Raw genomic sequence first — 17,572 nt, 5'->3', positions numbered from 1 at the left:
ATTTTTTCAAGGTAAAGGCCAGGCACCACACCCTAACAAGGTAATTTTCCTTTGCCTAATTCTATCACAATCAACTTTTACCAGTTGAATGTAGATACAAATATAGATTTTTTGTATTACAATATTTCTGAAATATTCTATTAAAATACGCAAATTAGGTGATAATTCAGCCTAAATATTTTGTTCCATTTTGTTAAAACACTCCAAGACCGGATTTATACATAGCAGATTGTGGATAAATACACGTTCATGTTTCGATATCTGTAAAATACTAAAGGCCTACCTAAAAATCAATTTTGGGCAACAACAAAAAAAGGAATAAAGTGTATAAAAATTGTATGCCATATCAACAATTCCCGATGTATAAAGTCTGGAGAAAAAGTCTAAGGATACCCACACAACATTTGGTGAATGCAGATGCTACTGAGGATGAGATAATTTTGTTGGAGTGTGGGAAGAGTCTGACTTTAGGGAAATGGCAGTTAAAGACAACTACACTGAATTTAGACTGCCAAACGCCAAACACTTTTTTTTAGCCCCAATCACCATCTCTTCAAAGTAAGTTACTACGGTTGGTAACATTCTCTATGAAATTAGCTTTAATATGGTGAGCTTTGAAGTTACGGATATGTCCATTTAAAAGTGGTTAGAATTCATGACATTTTGATGGCGTAAACTAACGGAAATATACATTTTCATCAAATTTTGGAAAAAAATACTGGCTCAACGCTCTAACCAGCCCCATTCAATGAACATGAGGGTTTTCTGAGGAGTGAAATTATTTGATATGATTCATGGTTAATTTCACTCCCATGTAGGCTGTTTGACCTATAGGTGAAGTGTTCATTTTAAACTACAGTCAAATGTGATCATAGACTGGAGTTTGATTAGACATTTTGAATTTGATATTTTGTGACACGTTTTTTTTAAAACATCCCAAAATGAATTCGTTTCTCCTAAACTTGTATGCTGCATAGGCATGCATGATACATCCCATATCTAACTGTCAGTTAGTGGCTTGCTCTTCAACCGATCACTGACCACACCTGCCCGCCCGTCTAATATCACTACTCCGGACGGTTCTGATTGAGAATACGTGGACAGCTACAAATACCTAGGTGTCTGGTTAGACTGTAAAACTCTCCTTCCAGACTCACATTAAGCATCTCCAATCCAAATTTAAATCTAGAATCGGCTTCCTATTTCGCAACAAAGCATCCTTCACTCATGCTGCCAAACATACCCTTGTAAAACTGACTATCCTACCGATCCTTGACTTCGGCGATGTCATTTACAAAATAGCCTTCAACACTCTACTCAGTAAATTGGATGCAGTCTATCACAGTGCCATCTGTTTTGTCACCACAGCCCCATATACTACCCACCATTGCGACCTGTATGCTCTCGTTGGCTGGCCCTCGCTACATATTCGTCTCCAAACCCACTGGCTCCAGGTCATCTATAAATCTTTGCTAGGTAAAGCCCCGCCTTATCTCAGCTCACTGGTCACCATAGCAGCACCTACCCATAACACGAGCTCCAGCAAGTATATTTCACTGGTCATCCCCAAAGCCAACACCTCCTTTGGCTGCCTTTCCTTCCAGTTCTCTGCTGCTAATGACTGGAATGAATTTTTAAAAAATCACTGAAGCTGGAGACTCCTATCTCCTTCACTAACTTTAAGCTTCAGATGTCAGAGTAGCTTACAGATCATTGCACCTGTACATAGCCCACCTGTAAATAGCCTATACAACTACCTCATCCCCATATTGTTATTATTTGTTTTTGCTCATTCGCTCCCCAGTATCTCTACTTGCACATTCATCTTCTGCACATCTGTCACTCCAGTGTTTAATTGCTAAATTGTAATTACTTCGCCACTACGGCCTATTTATTGCCTTACCTCCCTAATCTGACCTCATTTGCACTCACTGTATATATACTTTTCTATTGTGTTATTGACTGTACGTTTGTTTATCCCATGTGTAACTCTGTGTTGTTGTTTGTGTCTCACTGCTTTGCTTTATCTTGGCCAGGTCGCAGTTGTAAATGAGAACTTGTTCTCAACTGGCCTACCTGGTTAAATAAAGGTGAAATAAAATAAAGAAATTACATTTAAAAAAGCCCCTAGCTGTACCTCTACTGCAATTAAAATGAATAGGGCTATTGTTTTTAGGCCAACAAATAGTTTCAACCAATACAACAGAAATGGAAAAATGACTTAACAACAAAGAGGAGTTCATGTCGCTCTACATTTGGGTCATAGCCAGATAATAGGGTTTCAACCATCAAAGATAAAGCAGAAGTGTGCATCGGTGGAAAAAGTACTCAATTGTCACAAATTAAAATACTACTTGAGTACAATTCTAAAAGTATCTGGTTTTAAATGTACTTAAATACAGTGATGGAAAAAGTAGGCCTACTTGTCATACTTGAGTAAAAGTAAAAAGTAAATGCTATACATCAAATTCCTTATACTAAGCAAACCAGGCAGCACAATTTGTAATTTGTATTTATTTACGGTCAGCCAGGGGCACACTCCAACACTCCAACATAATTTACAAAAAAACTCAGTATCTGTGTTTAGTGAGTCTGTGTGTGTGCGTGCGCGTGTGGGTTCACGCTTGTCTGTGTGTGTGTGTTCCTGCATCTCTGTTTGCATGTGTGTGCTTTAGGACTGTAGGACGACTGTGCCTCGTGGCAAAGTCTTTCTACATAATCACTGATGATTACAGATTCTAATCAAGAGGCTCTCAGGGGAACAAGGAGGCACCGAGTGGATCATCACACACTAACACAACACCCCCTGAGCCACAACAACACAATACATCAATCACATCACTAAGAGACATCACACACTTACTCTCACACACAAACACACACACACACACACACACACACACACACACACATTGTGTACATTGCAGCAAATTTGCCAGTAAGCCTGAGCAAGATCCAAGTAGTATTTCACTGGGTGACTTTTACTGGAGTCATTTAAAAAAAAAAGTTGTCTTTACTTTTACTCAAGTCAGAAAATTGGGTACTTTTTTCACCACTGGAATGAGTCCACCATCTAAGCCATGTATACCAAGATATCTGAACCTCTTGATGAGCTGGTGTTGTGGTCCTACTAAGTGGATGGTGTTCTACTAAGGATGCTATAACTACACTATCTCCATCATCTGGGAAACGTGCCTGGCCCTGCGCTCATCCCTATCTCTACTTACTCATGTCACTCCTGGGCACGCCTCCAATGGCCCCAGGGAAGTGGCATCCTACGTCTGACACCAGTGCAGTGAGTTCAGGAGATAGGGTTGAATGGGATTGAGACCCACAACCTTGGGTCTGTCAGTCGGATATCTAAGCTATTAATACCAGAGATTTACAGTCAATGTGTTTGTCAATGGTATTGTGCTATTGGATGTTAGAATATTTTAGGGACCTTAACCCAGCACCTATTGACATGGCTCAAAGGTTCAAACCTCTTGGCATAACGGCTAAGGTGTTGGCTTGACAGTCACTGGATCTGGGTTTGAATCCCAGTCAGGGGCACCCCCTGATTTCACAAAATTGGTGTCAGAAGTGGGATGGCGCAAAGGCAGTCATCTGAGAGGTGTGTGCACAAGAGGGACACACTCCCCCGAAGGAAGGGGAGTAATGTAGTGACCTTAACCCAACAACTAGCGACCTCCTCGAGTGGTTTCGGACCTCTTGCATAATGGTTAAGGTATTGGCTTGACAGCAGTTGGACCTTGGTTCGAGTCCCGGTCAGGGCCACCCCCTGAATTTGTCACAACATTGTCAACTCTTCAGTTTAATTGATTGATAGTCTGATGCTACTGAGTGATGAGACTAACAACCCATCTTAAATTGTACAGTGCTATCTATTATTTTATCATTCAAGAGATCATTTAGATAACATGTCATTTCAGTACACTTTGTTAAATGACAAAATGCTTAGTGTCTAGATTGCTAGGGCCTAGACACTAGATTGCTATTGACTCGCGAGTCAATGCCTTCGACAGGCAACGTTTTCTTGTGCATTTAATCATTAACTAAATGTGGACTACATATCTCCAGGGTGCCTAACTGTGCACCGTGAGTAGCTTTACACAGTCTCTTTAGGTCTTGCTGCACACTCCCAAATTATATAATGTGAAACAAATAATGATATTGTGTAGAAATAGCACATAGCCTTCTAGGGATTTGATGCCAGTCACCTGACTGTCCCTTTAAAATGGAAAAAAGAGAAAACGCCTATCCAACAGGCTTTTACGCGTGCGTAGAAACATTTTGGCCATTGAAGCGTTAGTGGAGCTTAGAGCGCATTCGGGAAGGAAAACAGGTAAATAAAGTTGAATTATTTACCATTTTCATTTGAATAATAAATGCTTTGAATCCTACGTTTGTTCTTGAAGCGGTCAGCTAAAACCTTTGCTCATCGGAACGATAGGAGTCGCTCCTTAGCCTACAATGTAGCAAATCAGTCAGCGAAATTGTTACAAATCATCCGATTGTCAGCGAGCTAAACGTCAGCCAGCTTCAATCTCGGATGTCGTCCATCTCTCTCACTGTTCACACCTATAGGCAGCTGTGATAATATCGCCAGAGATTAAAGCAGTTTTTATTGTTCTAATAACGGTTTCGCGATTCACATCCTGTGCCGCTTTTGAAGAGATGGAAGGAACGGGGCGGGCGTTGTTTGTTACATTTCTGCTGGTGTTCTATTTCGGTCATCGCGGTAACATTCCTGTGTAACCCTGGTCAGCGTTTGGTCATTCAGTTTTTAGCTGGCCACGGATGCCTGGAATTCACAGTACACCGTGTGTGACGGCCAGTTCCGTTAATACGTCTGTCAGGAGTTCAATAGGTATAACAGGATTATGCGAACTCGGATGCTCTATGGGAAGAGTAACGTTAGCCTTAAACACTGTGGCAATTATGAACCTAGGCCTACTTTATGGTTTGTATATGTGGAATACTTTGAATGTCTGAATCACCTGTTTTTTTTTTTATATATATATATATATATATATATTTTATGACTAGGATTACTATTGTCTTGTTTCCTCTCATTGACTTTGTCCCAGTTTAAAAACATGGAACTGACTGTTTATGGTGAATGTTTTTCTGCCAACAGACACTGTCACCCACCCCAAACAGACCAGCAGGAATCATGGGGAGTGGTACGTTTGTTCTCTAGGCTATTCACAGGCTTCGGCATGTACATTTACGTAAAATGTACTACAGGCAAGGCTGGTCCTTGTTTAAACAACTACTCAACACTGTGGTTTGTCCAGGAAAATACAAATGTTAGCCGACTCTCCCTTCTGTGAGTCTAATCAATGTTTTTTTACACACAATATGGTTCCTGTCCATGGAGTCCCAAATCAGTCCAACAGAGGGCCGCTCTGTGCCCCTCTCTTGATTCCCAGAGTTAGTTTCATTTATACTGGCCCGGATTGGACGTTCTAATCAAAGAAGCTTTTGTTTTATACAGAAATGCAGTTAGTAGGCAGCTCCCTCTTTTCTGCTGGCTTTGTACTATCCTCTGCCTCTTTTTTCTCTCTGCATCTATCCCGTCTTTCTTTTTGTCCTCTGTTCTCTCCCTACCATCTCTGAATCTTTCATCACATTTTCTTTCTTCCTCCCCTTCTTGCACTTCTCTTCCCTCCCATCTCTCTCTCTGACAGTGTTCCTGCCGTCGGACCTGGCCAACTCCGTGTTGAGCCGGCAGCGCAGGGACAACAGCTACCTGCTAGAGGAGATCCGGCAGGGCAACATCCAGAGAGAGTGCAGGGAGGAGATCTGCACATACGAGGAGGCCAGGGAGGCCTTTGAGAATGACGAGAAAACTGTGAGTGAGACACACATGCAACAGACGTGCGCAACCAGGGTTGGGGTCAATTCCATTTCAGCTCCGTCTAACTAGGACGTAAACTGAAATTCAAATTCCATTTTTATTTTTTAATGTTTCTTATATGGGAAGCATTGAGGAAAATTTGACCTCCTTTGTTTGTTTACTTCCTGAATTTAAATGGAATTGACCCCAACCTTGTATGCAACACTCGCTCACGCGGATGCACACACAATGCTCTTTGTCTCACTGTTGCTCCCTCATTGACACACACGCACTTGATAACAAAAACACGTGTAATCCTACTCCAAGTGTGCTGGCCTGTGGAATGTTCCTGCTTTTCAGGAAGTGATTATAATCAGCAGGAAGGGTAGCTGACTCTGAGAGTGCTGCTCAGTAGGGAGAGGGTCATTGCTGCAACTATTGTCAGGACAGGGAATGCACAGTCTGTCCCGCAGAGGGATGTGCAGCACGCACATATGTGGACAGCTTTGTGTTTTTGTTTTGTATGCGTGTGTGCTCTCTGGAGTATGGCATTCAGAATGCTGCAAATGGCATTTGTAGATTTCACATGTTTCTTTTACCTTAAATGCCCAGGAATTGATCATTCTGCCCAGTAATTGGTCTGATGTAGCTCTCTGATTGGCTGCAGCAACGGTTCTGGGAGGAGTATGTGCGGGAGAGCAGCCCAGGTGGTGGGCTGCAGTCGGCTGTTGGAGGAGTCCACTCCCTCTACCTGATCCTCCCCTTGCTCCTGGTGCTCCTCCTCATCGCAGCAGTGGCCATCACTGTGTGGCGCTGCCACTCCCGTAAGCGTTCGGAGCGCAGCCCCGCCCTGGGGGTCTCCCACCGGGACCCCACACTATCGGTGGTCTCCATGGACCAGTGGGGACGGGACTTCCACGACCACTCCGAGCTCAGCGTCCATAGCAGCCCCGCCTACCCGGGCTCAGAGGTCACGTCTGCGAGGGGAAGCAGGGGAGAGCCACCGCCGTCTTACGAGGAGGCAGTTGGCCACACGGATGTGCACATAGAGACAGAGCCGCCGCCTCAGTATGAGGACATCATTGGCCATGGGAAGTGAAGTAATCCCCCCCCATGCCCTGTCTTACCTGATGCCCCACCAGCTCTCTCTCCAGCCCCCATCCAGCTATATCATCCTCCTGGTCTCAGCCTACACCTCACCTCCCTTTAACTGTTACGTTACTACACTAACGGAGAGTTGTTGGATGCAATAACGTCGACGCTTGCGCTGACCATCGGATAGGAGTTGAGTGATAGCGGAGACGATACCAAATGTTTGATCTCACAAAACCAAAATGTATTATTTTTTTTTCTTCATTTTTTTATTTTTTTTAGCTTCATCCATACTACCATAGATTTATGTTATGACTACCCTGGAGGTTTGGGGCTTGCAAATGAACGGTGCATGACAATTGTGTGGTGTAAAGGAAAAATGAGAGAACAAACAAGTTGTTTTGAATGTTCAGGAAGTGAATTGTTAAAAAAAACAAGCAATTCTTCTGTCGTTTTAGCCATATGTTTTGGTAAGCCAGTATTGGCTATGTACACGTAGACTTACTGGATCTATGCCAGCGTCGTATGAATTGTGGAAGACTGTCCCAAATGGCACCCTATATCTTTATACAGTGCACTACGTTTAACCCGAACCCTATGGGTAGTAGTGCACTAAATATGGTATAGGGTAGTTTGGGATTGCAAAGCTGTGTCTGTCTCTCGGAGTGACATTATCTGAGCTGTGCTGGCGTGGAGTGACCTGCAAGGAAATATGGGCCAGGAAGCAGCAGAATATGAAGCGATAACGGCCCTTTTTCACTCACGGCGATAAATGCCACTATGGACAGTGTGTGGGTGAGCATGTGTAAGAGTGCACTTGAGTGCTTCTATTTTTTTTTCTGCAGATAACTGTAGTGACTACATTGATACTAATGTAGTGGATATATGTGGCGTGACTGAAGGCACTTTCTGTTAAGGCTCAAACTGAGAATTCATGAGCAAACGGCTAAGGCAAGTCTGGCTTGGGTCTATTCAGCGCAACTCGGCAATGTCACCTATTGATACAACAGTCTATTTTACATGCTAATTATGCAGCTGGGGTACTAATTGCTGACATCCTAAGCACCGACTATCTGCCTAATATTCATTATCACAATACGTCAATGGCCCTGTACACACTTTAGGATGTACAACTGATTTACGACTCATTTTTACGAATCTTATCCACGTTATTTGCACGCTTGCCCTTTGAAAGTCATTTCCATTAAGCCGTCATCTACAGTGTTTTGTTAATGCAGGAACATTGACTTTTAAAAAGGTGCATTGTCGACCGCGTTTTACCGATCTTTGAATCCTGGCCTTTGTCTGCACAGTGAATGTTTACACACTAATTGTGCAGTGTCTCCAACGCTTGTAATAAAACATATTTTACAAAAACTTTCTATTGTGCCATATGTTGTACATTAGTTGTAGAACTAATGTACGGGGCCTGTGTAATATGTTCATTACAGATTTGCGAGCACTGTTTTGTTGACCTGTGGATCTCAGCACTTGTCCCAATGCTATATGACCTGTGACTGGGATGTGTTGATGGTCTATTGGTACGTTCAAGACAACTCGAACGATGAGGCCCGAGTTTCCCACTTGGAAAGTATCCGAATCAACCTACGCAAATAACTATTGTTCATTTTAACTTGAGGTTCTGAGCTGTCATGAACGCGCCATATGGCCCTGTCCAGAAACAGCCCCCACCCACTTGAGGATTCAATATGTAATAGACACAGTATGTGATGACATACAGATGAGGTGGAATTGTTGCTAAATTGCTTCCACCTGTCCGTTAAGTTCAGGTCCAGATAACGGGGGCAAGGAATTCTGGGCAGGGCCAATTTGTTGTACTGTTACCTTTTTTGAAATCCAGTTTTTACGCCTTAAGCAAATGTAAAAAAAACAAAAACCTTTGAATATGTACTGAGCTTGAATTGTAATTTATAATAAAATACTTAAACATGCGGGGCAGTTGTCAGTGCCTCAATTTATCAAACCACTCTGTCTAATGTAAAAAGCATGATGGATGACTTGTCTTGGTCCTTCTGCAGTCCAAAAACACTGGACGTGCTCTATATTAAAAAGGCTGTTCAAACCTAACTATGCATGAAATCTCAAGTCTCTTCTCTAAAGCCCTGGTGTCCTAACCGTGTCAACATTCAGGAAGTAGTCTGGCTTAAAAATAACAAAACATAAATGCTCCCAAAATTACAAGAGAACCAGTGTCTAAACACAGGCCTCATTACAACCTATAGGACAGTCATCCCTCTAAGTCCTCATGCTTAGAATTTGGTTCCCCACTATCAGAGATATAGTCAGGGAACTTATTCATATACAGTGAACCCTCTATCTACACTGTCCAGTGAGAATATTTCACTGTGTTCACCTGATTGTTGTCCATCAATCTCAGATTCTTCATCTACACCTACTTCATTTGCAAGCAAGGGCATAGTAAGAACAACAACCACTTTATTAAACAATTTCTTCACACAAATGCTAACTAGCAACAAGAGCAATCAGTAATATTAGACCACAGATGAACCAGTGGAAAATGGTCGCAGCTCAAGCACCAAACACTGACTGAACCCATCCTAACGGATTCCAGTTGATGTCAGGCTGGTGTTCCCTTTCAAATGTTCCACTACAATAGTCAAATTGTCATCTTCCTGGGGTATAAATGTACAACAGTGATCTCCTATAATTTGACACACCCCTCCTTCACGTGCTAGCAACATGTCAAGTGCCACTCTATTTTGTTTTGCCATGAGTTGAGTGTCTTGTAATTCTGGTCTTATCATAGAAAACCCTGCAGTGGTCAAATTTACCAGGGATTCCAAATGATATCCTAGCCTATCCAACTCATGTGCATTCTCCGATGCCCCATACCAGGGGATTAAACCACGCCAGAACTTTTCCAATTTCGAGGATCGTCGAGAGTCACTAGGGACATTATTGTATTGCGAGATGTCCCTCTTAATTAGTCTTAACCTGCTTGGAATAGAGGAATTAGTTTTATGCATTACCACAAGGGAGCTGTTTAGTTTACCAAAAATACAGCACCCTGTCCAATTTGTGGGTAGGTAGAGAGAAGCTTTATCACCACAAATCCAATAATGATCAGTAAATGTTGCTGAGCCAAATTGATGAGGAGAAAGCTTGTCAGTTTCAGCATCAATAATGGTGTGTCCCACCCTCACTCTAATGGGGTATCCAGAGCTGCATGTTCCCTTCTTCCAGCTACATCCTATTGGGAAAACACTATAATTGACACATGTTGACATTCCCAGATAGGATTCATTCAATTGTGGTATGGAAATATTGCTTGGATTGTGACAATGACCGGTCCTAAATGGGGTTCGCCGGGGTTGGACTTGAATAGGTTCTGGTACACGGGATCTAGTTTCTAAGATGATTCTACTACACCAATGTGAACAATCAAATCCCCCCCGTAAATCTTTTGTTGATGACAAATTACCATTAATGTATTTATCCCTCAGAGTTCTACATAGTGAAGGTTGACCACCTGTGTTCTCATTGGACAAGAGCACCTCTAGTGCACATAGTGTCATTAATGCTGACCTCTACTGAATACTGTAAGAATGGGGAGATCGCTGAATGTGGAAACAAGCTACATACATAACAGGAGGTATTTCCTAACATCAGTTCAGTCTTTACTGTATAGTTAAGCAGTGACCACCAAGTGTTTCCCTCGTGATTCCTACTGTGATGCTCATCCAGTGGATGCATTGACCTTCTTCTTTCGATATGGGAGCGGCTATTGTTTGCTGGACTCCTGTCCTGAGCCTGCCGTTGGCTCGAGCTGGAGTGGCTGCTATTTAAGTCCCGCAGTGGGACTGAATGGTTATCAGTCGAGTCCGTACCATGTTGTCTTTCCAGGACCGGTTGTCCTTGAGTCACTGTCCATATGGCAACTGTAATGAGAAGGCTCAAGACCAGAGCAAGAAACATTATGCGTAGAGTCTGGGCCTGATCCTCCCATCTAGTCGGTGACTTCCGGCGTCTCTGGTCCTCCATCCTCAGGGTCTGGTGGGCAGTATGGCACCTTCCTGCAGTGATTGGCGTGGATCCAAGTAGACCTCTCAGCTACGCGAACAGCAGTGGGGGTAATCAGCATCACCTGGTATGGTCTAGTCCACCTCTGCTGGTTCCAATGCTTTCGTCTCAGGTCTTTCACCACCACCCAGTCACCTGGTTGCAGTTTGTGCAGGATACCCACCAGTGGCTGGGGTAGAGCTGCTTTCACCCTGGGGAAAATAGCCTTCAGAACATTGTTTAGAGCAGTACAATAACTTACCATGTCATCGTCACAGCCCATCAGTGTCAGCTTGTTCTGTGGGAAGGGAGAATTAATCATCCTCATTGGTCTACCTGTCAGAACCTCATGAGGAGCCAATCCAGTGGTTCTGTGGGGCCTCCCTCGCATGTACATCAGAGCCAGGGGGATCACAGTGACCCAAGAAAGCCCCGTCTCTGCCATAAGCTTCACCATCTTAGATTTCAGCGTTTGATTAGCGCGTTCAATTAAACCACCGGATTGCGGCCTATAGCTACAATGGGTCCTGAGGTCTATCTGCAGACTCTCAGACAAGTTCTGTATCACCAGGTTTACAAAGTGGGAGCCATTGTCGCTGGTTAATTTAGATGGTAACCCCCACCTTGGGATGATCTCCCTAAGGAGATTCTTGGCTACTGCCAGAGCAGTGGAATGTCGACATGGGAATGCCTCTACCCACTTGGAGAAGGCATCCACTATCACCAGACAATATTTGTAACCTTGACAAGGAGAGAGTTAAATAAAATCCATCATTATGTGTTCAAATGGTCCTTCAGGGGTCGGATGAGCCGACAGTGGCATGGGAATCCCTCTTCCCATGTTGTTAGTCATACAAATCACACATTTTGCACAAAATTGTTCAGCAAACACAGAAAACCCAGGTGCAAACCAAAATGTATTTACAAAATCAACAACTCCCCCCTTTGACACATGATCTCTTCCATGTGACAACTTAGCTAAGTAGGGGAAACATGAACGTGGTAAGACTGGTAGCCCAGCCGGGCCCAGCCAGAGTTTCTGCACCTGGTCATATGTACATAGTCGTTTCCACTTCCTCAACTCAACAGGACCTACAGAGGATTGCAAGTCAGAGATATCAGTGGGAGAGAAGAGGTTATTATCAGGAAGTAAAACCATCTGTAACACAGGGGCCTCCAAAGAGACAGCTGCTGCCAAGTCAGCCATAGCATTACCTTTGGAGACCGGGTCGGAAGAGTTAGCATGAGCAAGGCACTTACAAACAGCAATTTCAGAAGGGAGCAAAATAGCTTTTGGCAAGTTATCAACAAGTTTTGAATGAGAGATCGCCTTACCAGAGGAGGTCAGGAAGCCGTGCTGTTTCCACAGAGTACCAAAATCATGTACCACACCAAAGGCATATCTGCTATCTGTATAGATTGTAGCAGACTGGCCTTTAGCTAATATGCAAGCTCTAGTGAGTGCAAAGAGTTCTGCTGCTTGAGCAGAAAGGTGGGAGGGTAATTTAGCACTTTCCAGTGTGGTTGAGGCAGTAGTAACCGCATACGCAACCAATGGTTCTCCTTTCTCAGAACGCTGAGCAGAGCCATCTACAAACAGTTCCAAATGTGCATTTTGCAAAGGGACATCAGTTAAATCCGACCTTGGTTGAGAGACGAGCTCCAACAGTTCAGCACCGTCGTGCGGCTCTCCATCGTCCTCGGTGGGCAACAAAGTAGCAGGATTTAACACAGTGCACCTCTTCAGGGTCACATGACACATTGTCAGAAGAACATTCTGATAATGGAGCAGTCGAGCTGGTGTTAGATGGGCCGTCTTTGCCTGTGAAATAAGAGCATGTACAGCACGAGGAGCGTGTACAGTGAGTTCACACATGGCAACAATGTCTGCACAAGCCAACACAGCTTCAGTAGCAGCAGCCACACCTCTCAAACAACAAACCAGACCTCTGGCCACACTGTCCAGCTGTTTGGAATAATACCCAACTGGGCACTGCTTTCCTCCAAGTTCCTGTGTTAAAACAGATGACATAAAACCATTTCTCTCACAAACAAAGAGGTTCAAAGGTTTAGAATGGTCAGGGAGCCCCAAACAGGGAGAAGTAGTCATGAGTTGTTTCAGTCTGGTCAGAGCAGTCAGTCCCTCTGGTGTCCACTTAATTTTGTCACTCATAGCCATTTTGTGGCCATAAATAAGGTCAGCAAGCGGCTGCACCACCTCAGCATAGTCAGGTAACCACGCCATACCAGTCAATGACATCATGTGTCGTTTAGTAACCAGCTGTGGGACAGAGAGAATAGCCTGTATCCTCTCTTTACCCAGCTGCCTGCCATTGGGAGAGATGTCATGACCCAAATACCTCACTGTCTGTGAAACCAACTGTAACTTCTTCTTTGAAACTTTGTGGCCATTCTCAGCGAGAAATATCAACAGAGCCCGAGTATCAGTTTCACAAGTTTCCATTGAGCTGGAGCACAACAACAAATCATCCACATACTGAATCAGAGTGCTGCCCTCAGGGGGTATAAAACCCTCCAGATTTTGTGCTAAAGCCGCTGAAAAAATTGCGGCGGATTCCACGTAACCCATTGGAGCCACGATCCAAGTAAATCGCTTTCCTAGAAACGTGAAAGCAAACCAGAACTGAGATTCTGGTGCCACTGAAATACTGAAAAATGCATTCGTCAAATCAATCACAGAGAACCACTCTGCTGTGGGTGGTACCGCCCCCAACAGTGTAGTAACATTAGGAACCACCACATTAGGAACCACCGGGGCACGGGCAAAAACTGCATTGTTCACAGGCCTTAAGTCCTGGACAAATCTCCAATCACCTGAAGGTTTTCTAACAGGCAAGATAGGGGTGTTACAGGGTGATTCTGGATAGGGAATTAAAGCACCATTAGCTAACAAAGATGCATGAACAGGTGTAATACCTGCTATTGCCTCCCTACTGAGTGGATACTGTGCTCTAAATGGGCACCTGGTATCTTTAGGAGTGACTACCATTGGCTCAGCTCCCTTTATTCTCCCAAAATCATACTTGTCCCTTGCCCATAGGCATTCAGGGACCCCTCTCAGGAGGGGTGAGTCTTCACTCAACAACATGATATTGGTAGAAAAAGAAACCTGATCAACACCATGCACACCACTCTCAGTTGGTGTTCCCCAACTGAGTGGGTAACAACTTGTCAGTGTGCTGGGTGAATAAGTTGACCCATCAGGGCGCATCTCCCAGTCTGTAGCATCAACCAAGCATTTCATCCAAATTCCAGTATCCACCCATTCTACTCTGTCTGATTTTGCCAGGGACACATGTGGTGCGCTATCCTCAAACAGGTAGAGCTCTTTCTGTGCAGATTAACCCCTAAAGCACAGAAATCACTGCTACAGTAGAAACCGTCACACTTCACTGACTCATTCTGTAATGTATCACACAGCCATTGTTTCTCATAATGGAGATCTCTTGTCAATGGTGAAAAATTGGAGGTGCAATGTAAGCCTGCTTCAGACATGAAACTGCCCTCGTGGCCCCAATGGGTTTTGGCCATTGAGAAAACACGAGCAATATTGGGCACCTCATCATCAACATCCCATGCATAATACCAGTCACAACACTCAGACATTAACATCAATTGCTCCCCCCACTTCCTCCTCTTCCTCATGAATAACAGTTAAACCACATGTTATGTTGATGCCAAGTTTACACAGGAGGTCCCTGCCCATCAGATTGACAGGACAGTGGTCAGAGTAGAGAAATTGATGTTTACACTTCTCCTCACAAAAGGAGACAGGCAGAGGCATAGTTACCTGCTCTCTGAGTGGGAGGCCTGAAGCCCCTACAGTTTTGACTATTTCATTAGACATGGGATGTTTTATCATAGCCTTGCAGTTAATGACAGACATAGCAGCCCCAGTATCAACAAGAAATATGACTCACCATTGACGTAAGCCTCCACTGTTGCCTCTACTCTCGGAAGGGTGTGACACTTTAAAAACAAATGCTCTTGTTGCTCTGAGGATTTTAGCACAACTGTCCCTGTCTTCTCATCATGTCAATACTCCTCCTCCTGTCCCTGTCCTGGATTGTACAGGGTCGTCTGTGCCGGCGGCCCCGTCTGCCAGGCTCCAGTTTGTCCTCTGCCTGGAGGGACTCCTTGTGGTCCCCACTGTTGCTGGACCCCGTGAGGTGGCCCGACCTGCCATTGGTTGGGAGGTGGCTGCCACGGCTGTTGTTGGAATGGAGCTGTCCATGCATGTGCTCCTTTTCCTCCTCTTCTTGCCCCCTCCTCTCGGGCCCCTCTTCTTGGTCCACCCCTGCCTTTGTTCCTCTGTGGATTCGTTGGCTCGGAGCAGTCAGCAGCAAAATGACCCGGCTTCCCACAGTTGTAGCACCTGCACACTCCACCCCCTCGTCCTGTCCCTGCTGGGGCTGCTCCCTGGTAAAACGTCATCTGAGCAGCCTGTAGTTTGTGTCTTTACTTTTTCTTCCTTTATTCTTTCTTCCTTCTGAGTACTTTGTTCTCTCAGCATGCTTGCAGTGCTGTACCACCGTTGCTAATGGCTCAGTCTCCCAACTGATGCAGGTAGTCCTCACAGCTTTCTCCAGGCCCGGTGTCAGACCCCTCACCACGGCGTCTTTCAGCAGATCCCCATATGCATGTTCATTTGGTCTGATACCACTGTGTAGCCTGAAACAGGTCTCAAGTCTCTTTCTGAAAGCCTCCAGGCCCTCATCTTTCTTCATAGTGGATTCTCTGATAGCAGTCCAGTCAGTCTTAGTTGGATACATCTCCACAATCCTGGCCAGCAGCGCCGTTATCTGGTCCTGATATGCGCCATTCTCAGCCCACAGGTAGTTGTAATCAAACTGTCCCTGTACATCCGCCCACCTGAGTCCCAGTTTCTTTTTACAGATATGGGCTATCTCAGCAGCAGATGATTTGTACTGACCCAACAATACCCTCATCTCTGCTGAATATTTCACAGCGTCCTTACTTGGGTCTGGTAGGTCCTCTACAATGTCTTTGATTTCATCATGTCTCCACGTCCTCTGGACATACACAATGGGGTTCCATGCTGCGGCGGCAGCAGCATTAGCATCATCAGGTCGAGGCTGAGGGTTAGGACATGCCATCAGAGGGTATTGATGATACATGACTTCAGCCAGGCTCCGTGCCAGACGATCAATCACCGTGGTGTTGGGAGAGACAGGGGGTGGGGCTGCAGGTTGTAGTGGTCTTGCATCCAGCGGATCAGCAGGAGGCGCCTGAGGAGGAGGGAGGTCCGGCAACACTGGGTAGAGAGTTTGAGGAGTACAGTAGGGAGGGGGACAGTCTCTGTCATCATCATCCTTCCTATTCCTTCTCACTGTTTCATCTTTCCCCTTCTTTTCTCCTTCCTCAGTCTGAACTACCATATTCTGACAGGGTTTTCCCGAAATGTGTCCTGTCTTTTCTTCCGTTTGTCAGCTTCCCTTTCCCATTTCCTGAATTTCACCCAGTCAATTTGATCCTTTTTTCCTAGTTTACCTTCCTTCTCTACCAATCTCTGTCTTATCTCATCTAACAGCGTCACACTTAGTGCCCCTGTCAAAGGAAAACCACCCTCTCTATGCCATAGAAGTACCTGTTCCAGAATATCCCTACCCCATTTATCTACCATAACCTTCAAGGCTCCAGTAGGAGGGCCCGGAATGCCTGGTTCTTTGCGCGCGCCCATGGCTCCTTAGTCTCACACACACACAATCTCACACACACACACACACAAACACACAGGGAGAGGAAAACAGTTACAACAGGAATTCCTTAAGTACTTCACACAGAATTTTACTGATCACCCACACAGGATTGGTCAGATGTCCACACAGAACATCAGAACATAAAAAGGTAACCCACACAGAGTCCTACCGCGCCCACACAGAACGCTCCTACAAAATACTCACACAGAGTAACCCAGGGCATACCTGGCTAGCACATTTAAAATAATTGGAATTCACCACCTCTGAGGGTCACTTAGACAATCACACAGACACACAGAATGAGGTCCTTCTTCCACTAGGGCCTCACCAAGCTCTAAGTCCTATCCAACTCAACTTCAAGTGTGGTTTGCTCATCTCACCTTGTTTTTACTATGTTCGGGATGTGGTATCCACTCGGCTCGCTGCCTCTCCGATCTTAGGTTGGTCCATCTGCTCCGTTCCCGAACTGTGGTCTCCCTGAGATCCCGAGTTTGAGGGATCCCTTGTGCACGATTACCTAGGTCGTCAGAAGCGGTCACCGAGTGAAGATTCACATCCCATCCCCGTCGCCAAATGTCGTGGAAATTTCATTAATTACCAAATGATGAGAGAGCAAATCACACACCAGTCAGAGTTATGCTTAATCTTCACCTTTAATAATAATTAAACTTTTGCAATAGCATTTTGACTTTCAACAGTTCAGTATCTCTAATGAAAAGTTGAGAGTGCTCAACATAATGGCAACTGGGATCCTTTATAGCAAAGATCCACCCCCCCTAGTTGACATGACAAACCACAGGTCTTAGGAACTTACACAAAGAAAGACTTTACTTCAGAGAGGAATATCCCCTAGCCA

General features: G+C 44.7%; 3 protein-coding genes across 7 annotated transcripts; 1 reads left to right on the top strand and 2 right to left on the bottom strand.

Annotated features, from left to right (window-relative positions):
* The first annotated feature begins 4,255 nt into the window (after positions 1 to 4,255).
* On the top strand, positions 4,256 to 8,886 carry prrg1 (proline rich Gla (G-carboxyglutamic acid) 1). Of its 5 annotated transcripts, none has more exons than XM_024420949.2 (4): positions 4,256 to 4,345; positions 5,141 to 5,186; positions 5,694 to 5,857; positions 6,492 to 8,886. In XM_024420949.2, the coding sequence occupies exons 2-4, from the start codon at positions 5,177 to 5,179 to the stop codon at positions 6,939 to 6,941; spliced, it is 624 nt and encodes a 207-aa protein (XP_024276717.1). In that variant the 5' UTR covers positions 4,256 to 4,345; positions 5,141 to 5,176; the 3' UTR covers positions 6,942 to 8,886. The 5 variants fall into 5 exon arrangements, with proteins under 5 accessions (XP_024276717.1, XP_024276719.1, XP_024276715.1 ...); XM_024420951.2 differs by having other exon boundaries at positions 4,262 to 4,345; positions 6,510 to 8,886; XM_024420947.2 differs by lacking the exon at positions 4,256 to 4,345 and adding an exon at positions 4,561 to 4,963.
* Positions 8,887 to 9,374: 488 nt separating this feature from the next.
* On the bottom strand, positions 9,375 to 14,923 carry LOC112250633. The gene has a single exon (XM_024420946.2). It carries the CDS (start codon positions 14,238 to 14,240, stop codon positions 11,733 to 11,735), a length of 2,508 nt encoding a protein of 835 aa, XP_024276714.2. The 5' UTR covers positions 14,241 to 14,923; the 3' UTR covers positions 9,375 to 11,732.
* On the bottom strand, positions 9,375 to 16,387 carry LOC121846523. Its single transcript, XM_042321960.1, has 2 exons — positions 14,917 to 16,387; positions 9,375 to 11,187 (listed from the first exon to the last, which is right to left on the bottom strand). The coding sequence occupies exon 2, from the start codon at positions 10,489 to 10,491 to the stop codon at positions 9,514 to 9,516; it is 978 nt and encodes a 325-aa protein (XP_042177894.1). The 5' UTR covers positions 10,492 to 11,187; positions 14,917 to 16,387; the 3' UTR covers positions 9,375 to 9,513.
* Positions 16,388 to 17,572: the final 1,185 nt, after the last annotated feature.

The sequence above is a fragment of the Oncorhynchus tshawytscha genome, linkage group LG05 (assembly GCF_018296145.1).
Source record: "Oncorhynchus tshawytscha isolate Ot180627B linkage group LG05, Otsh_v2.0, whole genome shotgun sequence".
Lineage (NCBI taxonomy): Eukaryota > Metazoa > Chordata > Actinopteri > Salmoniformes > Salmonidae > Oncorhynchus > Oncorhynchus tshawytscha.
The sequence above is the reverse complement of the archived record's forward strand: the minus strand, read 5'-3'. Positions and strand labels throughout refer to the sequence as shown.

Bases quoted from the DNA above. Each gene is read 5' to 3' on its own strand.
- prrg1 (XM_024420947.2), top strand. The intron at 5,187-5,693 runs GTACGTTTGTTC...TCTCTCTGACAG, and splicing joins AGCAGGAATCATGGGGAGTG to TGTTCCTGCCGTCGGACCTG. The intron at 5,858-6,491 runs GTGAGTGAGACA...GGTCTGATGTAG, and splicing joins TTGAGAATGACGAGAAAACT to CTCTCTGATTGGCTGCAGCA.
- LOC112250633 (XM_024420946.2), bottom strand. From the start codon at position 14,240: ATGAAATGCTTGGTTGATGCTACAGACTGGGAGATGCGCCCTGATGGG.
- LOC121846523 (XM_042321960.1), bottom strand. From the start codon at position 10,491: ATGACACTATGTGCACTAGAGGTGCTCTTGTCCAATGAGAACACAGGT.